Source organism: Penaeus chinensis, chromosome 16, assembly GCF_019202785.1.
Source record: "Penaeus chinensis breed Huanghai No. 1 chromosome 16, ASM1920278v2, whole genome shotgun sequence".
Taxonomy (NCBI): domain Eukaryota; kingdom Metazoa; phylum Arthropoda; class Malacostraca; order Decapoda; family Penaeidae; genus Penaeus; species Penaeus chinensis.
The window spans coordinates 36,677,698-36,687,496 of NC_061834.1; the positions used below are offsets into that span (position 1 = coordinate 36,677,698).

Below are 9,799 nucleotides of genomic sequence, written 5' to 3' on the forward strand. Positions count from 1 at the left end.
TCTCCTCCTCCTCCCAACCCTTTCTACCACCTCCTCTTCCTCTTTTTCCTCCCTCTCCCTTTTTCTCTTCCTTCCACCCCTTCTACCATCTCCTCTTCCTCTTCTTCCTTCTCGTCCTTCCACCCCCTATTCCTCTTTTTCCTCCACATCTCATTCTTCTTCTTCCTCCATATCTCCTTCCTTCTCCTCCTCCTCCTCCTCCTCCTTCAAGAGACCGGCCGCGTCTGGAAGGGAGGAGGCGGAGGAGGAGGAGGAGGAGGAGGAGGAGGAGGAGTAGGAGGAGGAGGAGGAGGAGGAGGAACAGGAGGAACAGGAGGAGGAGGAGGAGGAGGAGGAGTAGGAGGAGGAGGAGGAGGAGGAGGAGGAGGAGGAGGAGGAGGAGGAGGAGGAGGAGGAGGAGGAGGAGGAGGAGGAGGAGGAGGAGGAGGAGGAGGAGGAGGAGGAGGAGGAGGAGGAGGAGGAGGAGGAGGAGGAGGCAGAGGAGGAGGAGGAGGAGGAGGCGGAGGCGGAGGCGTCCCACTTGCGTTTCGTTCCGGCCGTGTGTCTCCGAGTCGCGGGTAATGCGGGTTCGTTTCGGTTCGTTTTCAAGACTCGGGTTGGGTTTCGTTAGCTCGCACGCGCACTTGCACGCACACTCGCTTGGGTACGTGTGTGGATGTTCGTGTGGGTGGGTGTATTTTGAAGGGTGTGCTTACATGTATATACGGATATGCACATTCGGGGTACAGGTATATATGCACACACGTGCGCACTTACATATGTAAACATACAAATACATAGATGAAGTCACATACACACACACAAATGCACACACACACACACACACACACACACACACACACACACACACACACACACATACACACACACACACAAATGCACACACATACACACATCTCTATGCACCCAAAATCTATACATTCAGTGTGGTATCTCGACACACTTGGCACCGTGATCACACAAATCAACTTTCTGTCATCAATTCTCGAGGTATCGTGGCACTGATGACATTCCTTCCTGGTGCTGAAAGTGGCACTCTGTCACCGGGTGGCACTGTTCCCTGCCCTCTTTAATACCCTGATGCCAAGGGATATAAAGCTCAGGGTTCCCCTTATCTCTGTAAGGTGAGATGGAGGAAGCCCCGTTGGTACCACTGAACGAGACGGTTTGGCACCATTGGATGACACGTTTAGGACCACCCAAAAGCGCGATTGGCACCACTGGAAGACACGGTGGTTTGGTACCAATGAAAGATACGGTTGGCACCCTTTGGAAGAGACATTTGGTACCACAGGAAGACACGTTTGGCAATAATAAAAGACACGGATTTGTACATTTAAAGACAATGTTTGGCACCGCTAAAAGACACGGCTGGCAACTTTGGAAGACACGATGTAGTACCACGGCTAGACCTGATTTGGCACCATTGAAAAACGCAGCTTAACACCACTGAAAGACGTTACTGGCCCCACTATAAGTCATGGATAAGCACCACAGAAAAACAAGGTTTGGCACCACCTAGAGACAGTGTTTGGCACCACTGAGTAACACGGTTTGCCACCACCGGTTGACACGGTTTGGTACCACCTTCAGACAATGTTGGTACCAGTAAATAACACGGTTTGGCACCACCGGTTGACACGGTTTGGTACCACCTTCAGACAATGTTGGTACCAGTAAATAACACGGTTTGGCACCACCGGTAATATTTCACTATCTTGAGATCACAATACCATAGAATAAACGAAGAGAAAATGTAATAAGTCCATTGTTTATATTTTAATTAAAAATCCCTACTTTTCGAAAAGTGACTAATTTTTTTACCATTTAAGAACAAAATTTATGATGTTAAATGTGACATGAATAAATAAATAGATAATAATGAATAGATGGGATGAGAATGAGAATTGATAAGATATAGAAAGATGAACATGAGAATTGAGAAAATATAGAAAAATGAAAATAAGAATTTATAAAATCGCAAACCGTGAAATACAATTTATAATTCTCGGTTCAAATTTTCATCAAAATCACATAATTACGAGAAATAATTGACCCGCCATTCTGTGAAATAAAAATAATCGAAAACCACGAATATCATCAATTTCTCAGTGAAATAATTCATTCTATTTTTTTTTTCATTTTATTAACTTATTTTATTGTTATTATCATTATTATTATTGTTATTATTATTATTATTATTATTATTATTATTATTATTATTATTATTATTGTTATTATTATTATTATTATCATTATTTTTTAGATTCATGAATATGACCTGCTGTTTCTTATAGATACAGTGATATGACAAAAGGTATACAAGGGACAGATAAGATTGTTTATAAAGGTGATGATGGCTAGTAGCGTGTAATGGTAGTCATTCACAGATAAAGAGATAACAGGGAATTTGATCGTAATATGATAGACTAGTGAAGGTCTTTTGCTAGTTATGACAGTATCTGTTTTTGTTTTGTTTTTATTGGTATTTGTATATATTCTTAATCCATGTATTTTTTATTGCTATTGATTATTTCTCAGGAAAAGAGGAGTGTAACATGGTATATTACTTAAGGTCAATTTCCTGTTACGAATTCCCTTTTTTTTTATCTGATTTTTTTTTTTCTCTTAGCTTTGAAATTATTCGTGATATCCCCGTAAAATCCCTAATAAGAGAAAATAAAAGACGCCGGCGATGACCTTAAAATCAAACTATCAACGACAAGAACAGAGCTCTCTATCTCCGGTGGGCGGCGTTGGAAAAGAGATGTTCGCAGACCAGAGGCGTCGACGGCGGTGGTGGCAGAGGGGGTGGGGGGGGGAAGGAGGGGCAGCGGAGTGGAGTGTTGTCAGGGGCGGGCAGGGTGGCCGAGGTACCTGCGCCAGACAAACAGTACGGGTCCTCACACCAACCTTGAGGTATCACTACCACTCTCATACCAACTAGTTCACAAAACCGCCCCTTTTTCATTCGCTCTTCCTCCCTTTTTCTCTCGTTCTTGCTCTATCTCCTGTTCTGTTAATTCGCTCTCTGTCTCTGTCTGCCTCTGATTCTATCTCTTTCTCTGTCTGAGTCTGTCTATCTCTCTTATTATGCCTCTCTTTACCTCTCTCTCTCTCATTCTTTCTCTCTCCCTTCCCACCCCCCCTCTCTCTCTCTCTCTCTCTCTCTCTCTCCTTGGTTGTGAGAGCAACTTCCCAAAGCGGTTTTATAGTATTGTTTTTTTTTACTCCAAAGAAGATAACTTGAATTTGGTAAAGAATGTCACTATCGTTTTGTCTTCATTCCCATGCTTGAACGTGCCTGTGCCGACGGCGAAGATAAAGAAACAGAGAGAGAGAGAGAGAGAGAGAGAGAGAGAGAGAGAGAGAGAGAGAGAGAGAGAGAGGGAGAGGGAGGGGGGGGGGAAGAGACAGAAACTGTGAGACTTCACAAGGACTGTTATAGAGCAGATACAGAGGCTCGCTCCAGACATATGGCACCAGCGACCGGTAGAGGAAAGGGAGGAGGGAGGGAGGTGGAGGTGGAGGTGTAGACCTGTGGCGCTCGCTTGTAGCTCCCCACCCCCACCTCCCCTCCTCCCCACCTCCTCCTACTCCTCCTCCCTCTCTTCCTCTCCTCCTCCCCCACGCCCACTGTCTGGCGAGCCTAAACTCAGCCACTCAACTCGTAAAAAGGGAGAGAAGCGGGAGTTCGGGTGCCTATCGCTTGCTCCTCCTGCGTGGGGCGTCTGGCTGTTATTTGACAGTCCGTCTGCGTGCTTGCTGGGCAGGAAGCTGCTGATCGGACTGGATGTAGCTTTGTAGGATTGGAAATTTATCGATCAGCTGTATTCATGGGTAGATTTCTTTTTTTTTTTCATTCTCTCCCAAATTTTTGAGGGTGTTTTCTCGATAGCAACGAGCCGCATTATATATGGGTTTGTGTGGCATATTTTAGAGAGTCTGATATGATGCTGATTTATATTAATTGAGAGGAGTTACGTGCCAGTTTCCGCCAAAAATTAACAATATAGGCAGGTATTATTTCGGGAATCCCGCGATGGCGACACCCGGCAACCCCGTCGATTGGAGAACCTACGTCACATTTTAAAACAAACTTTTAACCGGGCGTTTCGTCCTTCATTAGACACAACACAGACCTGAATCCGAACCCACAATTCTAATCCTAATCCGCAATACGCGCAGGAGGCATCTAAATCGCCAAGAAATGAGGCTTCGAGAGCAGATTTTGAAAAGAAAAAGGCGGGGGGGGACCGGGCGCTCCCATCCGGCGACGTGTGGCAATGAGGTCACACTGAGAGCAAAACAGTGTGTATTCACCAGCGCGAATTCAGTGTAGCGATGACCATGTGACGAGAGTGATGTTCGCGCTCGTGGCCAAGGTGCAATGTGAGGCAATTTCTAGGCATTTCGACATCGGAAGAGATATATTATCGCGCGTGCTGATGCACCTGTGTGTACTGTGAGGATATTTGTGTGTGAAGTACGAAGGACGCCGCCATGGATATCCAAGGGCTGAGGTGAGTTCCCTGGAGAAAGTTGGGTGGCAGCATCTAAGTTCCCCTTGATGAGAACCTACCGGCCTGTGCAAGTGCATTTCTCCCTCGGTTTTTCTCAATTTCGCATTTCTCCCTTAGAGCTGATGGTCCCCTAGGGTGCTAGGGTGAAGGCCGGAGGGGAAAGGGGGAAGAGGGAGGGACGGGGAGGGTAGGGGTTAGTGCGAACAGGGAGGAACTGGGTTACTACCCTTGGGGAACGCCGCACTGCAGGCTACGAAATACACATTCTTGTTAAGGATGGATTGGCTGTGATTTAAATTTCTGAAAGGTGTGTGGTTTTTTGTTCTCTCTTTTCTCTTCGCTTCGCTTCTCTCCTCTTCTTTCTCTCCTCTCTCTCTCTCACTCTCTCTCTCTCTCTCTCTCTCTCTCTCTCTCTCTCTCTCTCTCTCTCTCTCTCTCTCCCTCTCTCTCTCTCTCTCTCTCTCTCTCTCTCTCTCTCTCTCTCTCTCTCTCTCTCTCTCTCTCTCTCTCTCTCTCTCTCTCTCTCTCTCCCTCTCCCTCTCTCTCTCCCTCTCTCTCTCTCTCTCTCTCTCTCTCTCTCTCTCTCTCTCTCTCTCTCTCTCTCTCTCTCTCTCTCTCTCTCTCTCTCTCTCTCCTCTCCCCCTCTCTCTCTCTCTCCCTGTCTCTCCCTCCCTCTTTCTTTCTTTCTTTCTCTCTTTCGTTTGGGGTTTGTTTATTTTGCTGTTGGGAAATGTGTGTGTCTAGGTCTGCGTTTATCTGTTTGCATAAGAATCTGCCTATGTCGGTGTAGGCCTGTACGTACAGACTTTGGCTTCTAGTAGCATGTATCGATAAATAAACTGGAACAAAAATGCTGGATTCTCTCTCTCTCTCTTTCCACCTATCTATCTATCCATCTATCTATCTCCGTAGCTCCCTCTTCCTCCCTCCCTCCCTCCCTCGCTCCTTCTCTCCCCCCTCCCTCTATCCATCCATCCATCCGCCTATCCACCATTCCTCCACCTCCTTCTCCCTTACATTCCTCACGCTAAACTCAGGAGTAAAAACATGCGTGCTACCACAAGCATAAGGTTCGAAAAGTCACCTAAGTGTGGTGTGACTCCGGACTCCCTTGCTCTGGGGGTGTCCGCTTGGCTGCGTCTCCAAAGACTTCTTCGTGTAGCGGTGACTCGACAGGGAGGGAGGAGAGAGAGAAGGAATGATGGAGGTGGAAGGAGAAGGAAGGGAGGGGAGGTCTTCGTGTAGTCGAGACTCGCCAGGGAGGGAGGAGAGAGAGAGAAGGAATGAGGGAGGTGGAAGGAGAAAGGGAGGGAGAGGGAAAGGAGAGGTGTGTGTGTGTGTGAAAGAGAATGAGAAAGAGAGAAAGAGGAAAATATGTATTGCTAAAGGATTCTTTGAAGGGGAGAATAAAACTTTTCCAAAAGCTATATACGCGTGTCGACAGAGAATAAAAATACACAGACAGACGGACGGACAGAGACAGACAGGCAAATACAGACAGACAAATACAGACAGACAAACAGACTGTAGGCGCGGGTTTGTAAGACACAGAAGAGTGTATACACACCTAAGCGCTCACAAGGGGCGTGAGTATACAACGCTGTTAGTGCGTGCATGCGTGCGTGTTTGGACGAGGGCGGGGGAGAGAGTGGGAGTGTGTGTAAGGGGGTGTAGGCTGTGAGTCCCCCACTGCCACTGTCACTGCCAAGGACACCCCATCCTTCCTCCCCCCCCTCCGAATGGCCCAAGCATCCCCCACCCTCCCTCTTCCTTCTTTCTCTCTCCTCTCTCCTCCCTCCTTCCTCTGAATGGCCCATGCTTCCCCACCCCTCCCTTCTTCCTTTCCCTCCAGACTCCCCCTCTTTCCCTTTTTCCTCGCTCCCCCTTCCTTCTCCCTCCTCTCCCTCTCTCCATTTCTACAACGTTTTCAACCTTCCTTCTCTCTCTCTCTCTCTCTCTCTCTCTCTCTCTCTCTCTCTCTCTCTCTCTCTCTCTCTCTCTCTCTCTCTCTCTCTCTCTCTCTCTCTCTCTCTCTCTCTCTCTTTCTCTCTCTTTCTCTCTCTCTCTTTCTTTCTTTCTTTCTCTTTCTCTCTCTCTCTTTCTCTCTCTCTCTCTTCTCTCTCTCTCTCTCTCTCTCTCTCTCTCTCTCTCTCCTCTCCTCTCTCTCTCTCTCTCCCTCCCCCTCCCTCTCTCCTTCCCTCCCTCCCTCCCTCCCTCCCTCCCTCCCTCCCTCCCTCTCTCCCTCTCTCCTCCCTGCCCCTTTCTCCCTCCTCCCTCTCTTTCTCCTTCTCTCCCCCTCCTCCTTCCCTCACCCCCACTCTCTCTCTCCATTTCTACAACGTTCTTCAAGCCTCCTCCCCCTTTTCTACCGCCTACCCCCCCCCCCCCCCCACCGCTTCCACAAGGGGGACCCTGAATTCTCCACGGCCTATACAACCTTTGCCCCCCACCCCCTCCCCCACCCCTACACCCACCCCACCCCCGCCCCCGCCCCACCCCCACCCTCTTACCTTCCCTTGTAAGGCGAAGGAAGAAGGCCAGAGGGGGGTCGACTGACTCCCCCCCCATCCCTCCCCCTTTCCTCCCCCCCTTCCCCTTCTGTCCTTCGTAAACCCAAGGCCTATTTTTCCCCATCTTGTACGTATTGTTTTTGTTTTGTGTATGTGTTTTATTTTTGTTAGAGGAATCGTGCCTCCTTTTTTGTTCAATGTGAAGGCCAAAACATTTTTTTTTCTTAAAAATTCTACTCTCGAATATTATGCAAGTGATAGACAGACAGACGTAGGCGTACGGACAGATAGATAGATACCAAAAGATATATTGGTAGACAGACGAACAGACATAACTGAATGAATCGATAGACAGACTGATTGATAGACAGGCATACAGATAGACAGACAGATAGACAGACAGACGGGCATACTCGCAGATAGACAGACAGATAGACAACAGACAGACAGACAGACTTAGAGACAGGCAGATATGCAGGCATACATACATACATACATACAGGCAGACAGACCGACAGATAGACAACAGACAGAAATCACTAAATAAATATAAATCAACAAACACAAGTCAACAGACAGCTAGACAGCCAGGCATACAGATAGACAAATAAACCAACATACATACAGATGAATAATTCAACCAAATAAATACAGACAGATAAACGAATCAGTCACCGAAATACATATTCGAACACGCGCTCTCGTTACGGGCGGGAATTATTGTATCCCGTGATGACGCCATCTATTCAGAAAATAGATGGCGTAATCCTGGGCCCGTTTTCCGAGGCGATAATCTAAGGTTTGGCTGACGGATATCCCATGACGAGTTAGTATCACAGTGTTGGAGGATTGTTAATATTAGTTTTATGTTTAGTGTTATTTTTTTATTGTCTGTGGGTTATTTGGTTATTATTTTTGTTTTATTTGTTTATTGTTTTTGTTTATTTTTTTGTTTGGTATTGTTATTATCACAGCGTTTTAGTGTTGTTATTATTATTTATATATTTAGTATTATTTTTACTGTCTCTATTGTATTTATTTATTGTTTTTATTTAATTGATTAATTAAATTATTTTATTTGGTATTGTTATTATCACAGCGTTTTAGCATTGCTATTATTGTTTTTTATTTAGTATTATTTTTATTATTTCCATTTTATTTATTTATTATTTTTCTTTTATTTATTTAATGTTTTTACCTTATTTTTTTTTTATTTGCTTCATATTTTTATTTTGTTTATTTATTATTTTCATTATTTCTATTTTTATTTATTATTATTTTTTTTAGTATTGTTATTATCACAGCCTATCTCTCTAGATAGGCTAGTATTGTTATTATTATAATTTTTTTTGTTTTTTTGTTGTTGTTTTTTGTAATCTCTTCGTGTGTGTCGGTTGATTGGTCGGTTAAATATTTTTCTGTATTTCTGTTCGTGTGTTTCGAAATCTTGTTGTTTCCGTCGAGTTGATCCATCAATTGGTTGCCGTTTATTTCAATTTTATTTTTATGTGATTTGTTCTCGATTTGAAATTATATTACGAGTGTTTCAGTTGTTTGGGTAATTATTATTATTATTTTATTATTGTTGTTATTATTATTGTTATTATTATTGTTTTGTAATTCTTGTGTCGAAATTTCATTATGTGTTGTGTTGCAGTTTACTGAATAATTAACTGATTATTTTATAGAATGTTTATTGAGTTTGTTAAGTATAAAGGCCTAGAAAATGGTGGTTGATATGTTCATATGTTAATTACTATCTTTAATTTAATCATTATATAATATCTGTGTTCGTGTAATTCATTTTCTTTTTTCATGATCTTCTTCGTATATATTGTGATAGTTTGGATAAAGTGATGTTCAAGTCCACGTTTTTTTTAGGTTTTGAGATAGAGGGAGGACGAGAGGGAGGGAGGGAGAAAGAGAGGGAGAAAGAGAGAGAGTGAGAGAAAGAGAGATAGAAAGAGAGAGAGTGAGAGAAAGAGAGATAGAAAGAGAGAGAGTGAGAGAAAGAGAGAGAGAGAGAGAGAGAGAGAGAGAGAGAGAGAGAGAGAGAGAGAGAGAGAGAGAGAGAGAGAGAGAGAGAGAGAGAGAGAGAGAGAGAGAGAGGCTTTGAAGATAAGGCTTATCTCCAACTGATTTGTGATCGGTTGTGCAGTATATCACTCAATAGCCGTTTGCTGGAGTTATTATGGAGTTATCTCTGCGTGATAGAAGGGTTTCCTTTGCTCTTCTCTTCTCGCTTTTGTGTTTCTTTTTTCTCTTTTTCTTTCATTTGTGTTGTCTTGTTTTTTTTTTTTTTTTTTTTTTTTTTTTTTTTTTTTTTTTTTTTTGATTTTGTTGTATTGTTTTCTCGTGTTCTTGCTCTTCTCTTTTTTTTCCATCTTTTTATCTTTCTTTTGATTGCCTTTTTCATTTTCTTTCTCATTCTCTCGCTTTGGCTTTTACTTTCTCTCTCTCTCTCTCTCTCTCTCTCTCTCTCTCTCTCTCTCTCTTCTCCTCTCTCTCGTCTCTCTCCCTCCCTCCCTCCCTCCCTCCCTCTCTCCCTCTCTCAACTCTCTCTTCATCTCTCTCTCTCTCTCTCTCTCTCCATCTCCTCTCCCTCCTCCCTCCTCCTCTCTCTCTCCTCCTCTCTCTCTCTCCCTCTCCTCCCTCGTCTCATCCCTCCTCTCTCCTCTCTCCCTCCCTCGTCTCTCTCCTCATCCTCCTCTCTCTCCTACCCTCTCCCTCTTCTCTCTCTCCTCTCCCTCCCTCCCTCCCTCCCCC

At 44.5% G+C, this 9,799-nt stretch overlaps 1 protein-coding gene across 1 annotated transcript in view; it reads left to right on the forward strand.

Moving 5' to 3' along the window:
- Positions 1–4,203: 4,203 nt before the first annotated feature.
- The window catches only part of LOC125033524 (flocculation protein FLO11-like), a 37,673-nt gene continuing 32,077 nt past the window's right edge, over positions 4,204–9,799 (forward strand). The window contains exon 1 of the mRNA XM_047625098.1: positions 4,204–4,523. Coding sequence (XP_047481054.1) covers positions 4,504–4,523 — 20 coding nt within the window. The 5' untranslated portion in view covers positions 4,204–4,503. The remainder of the gene's footprint in view (positions 4,524–9,799) is intronic.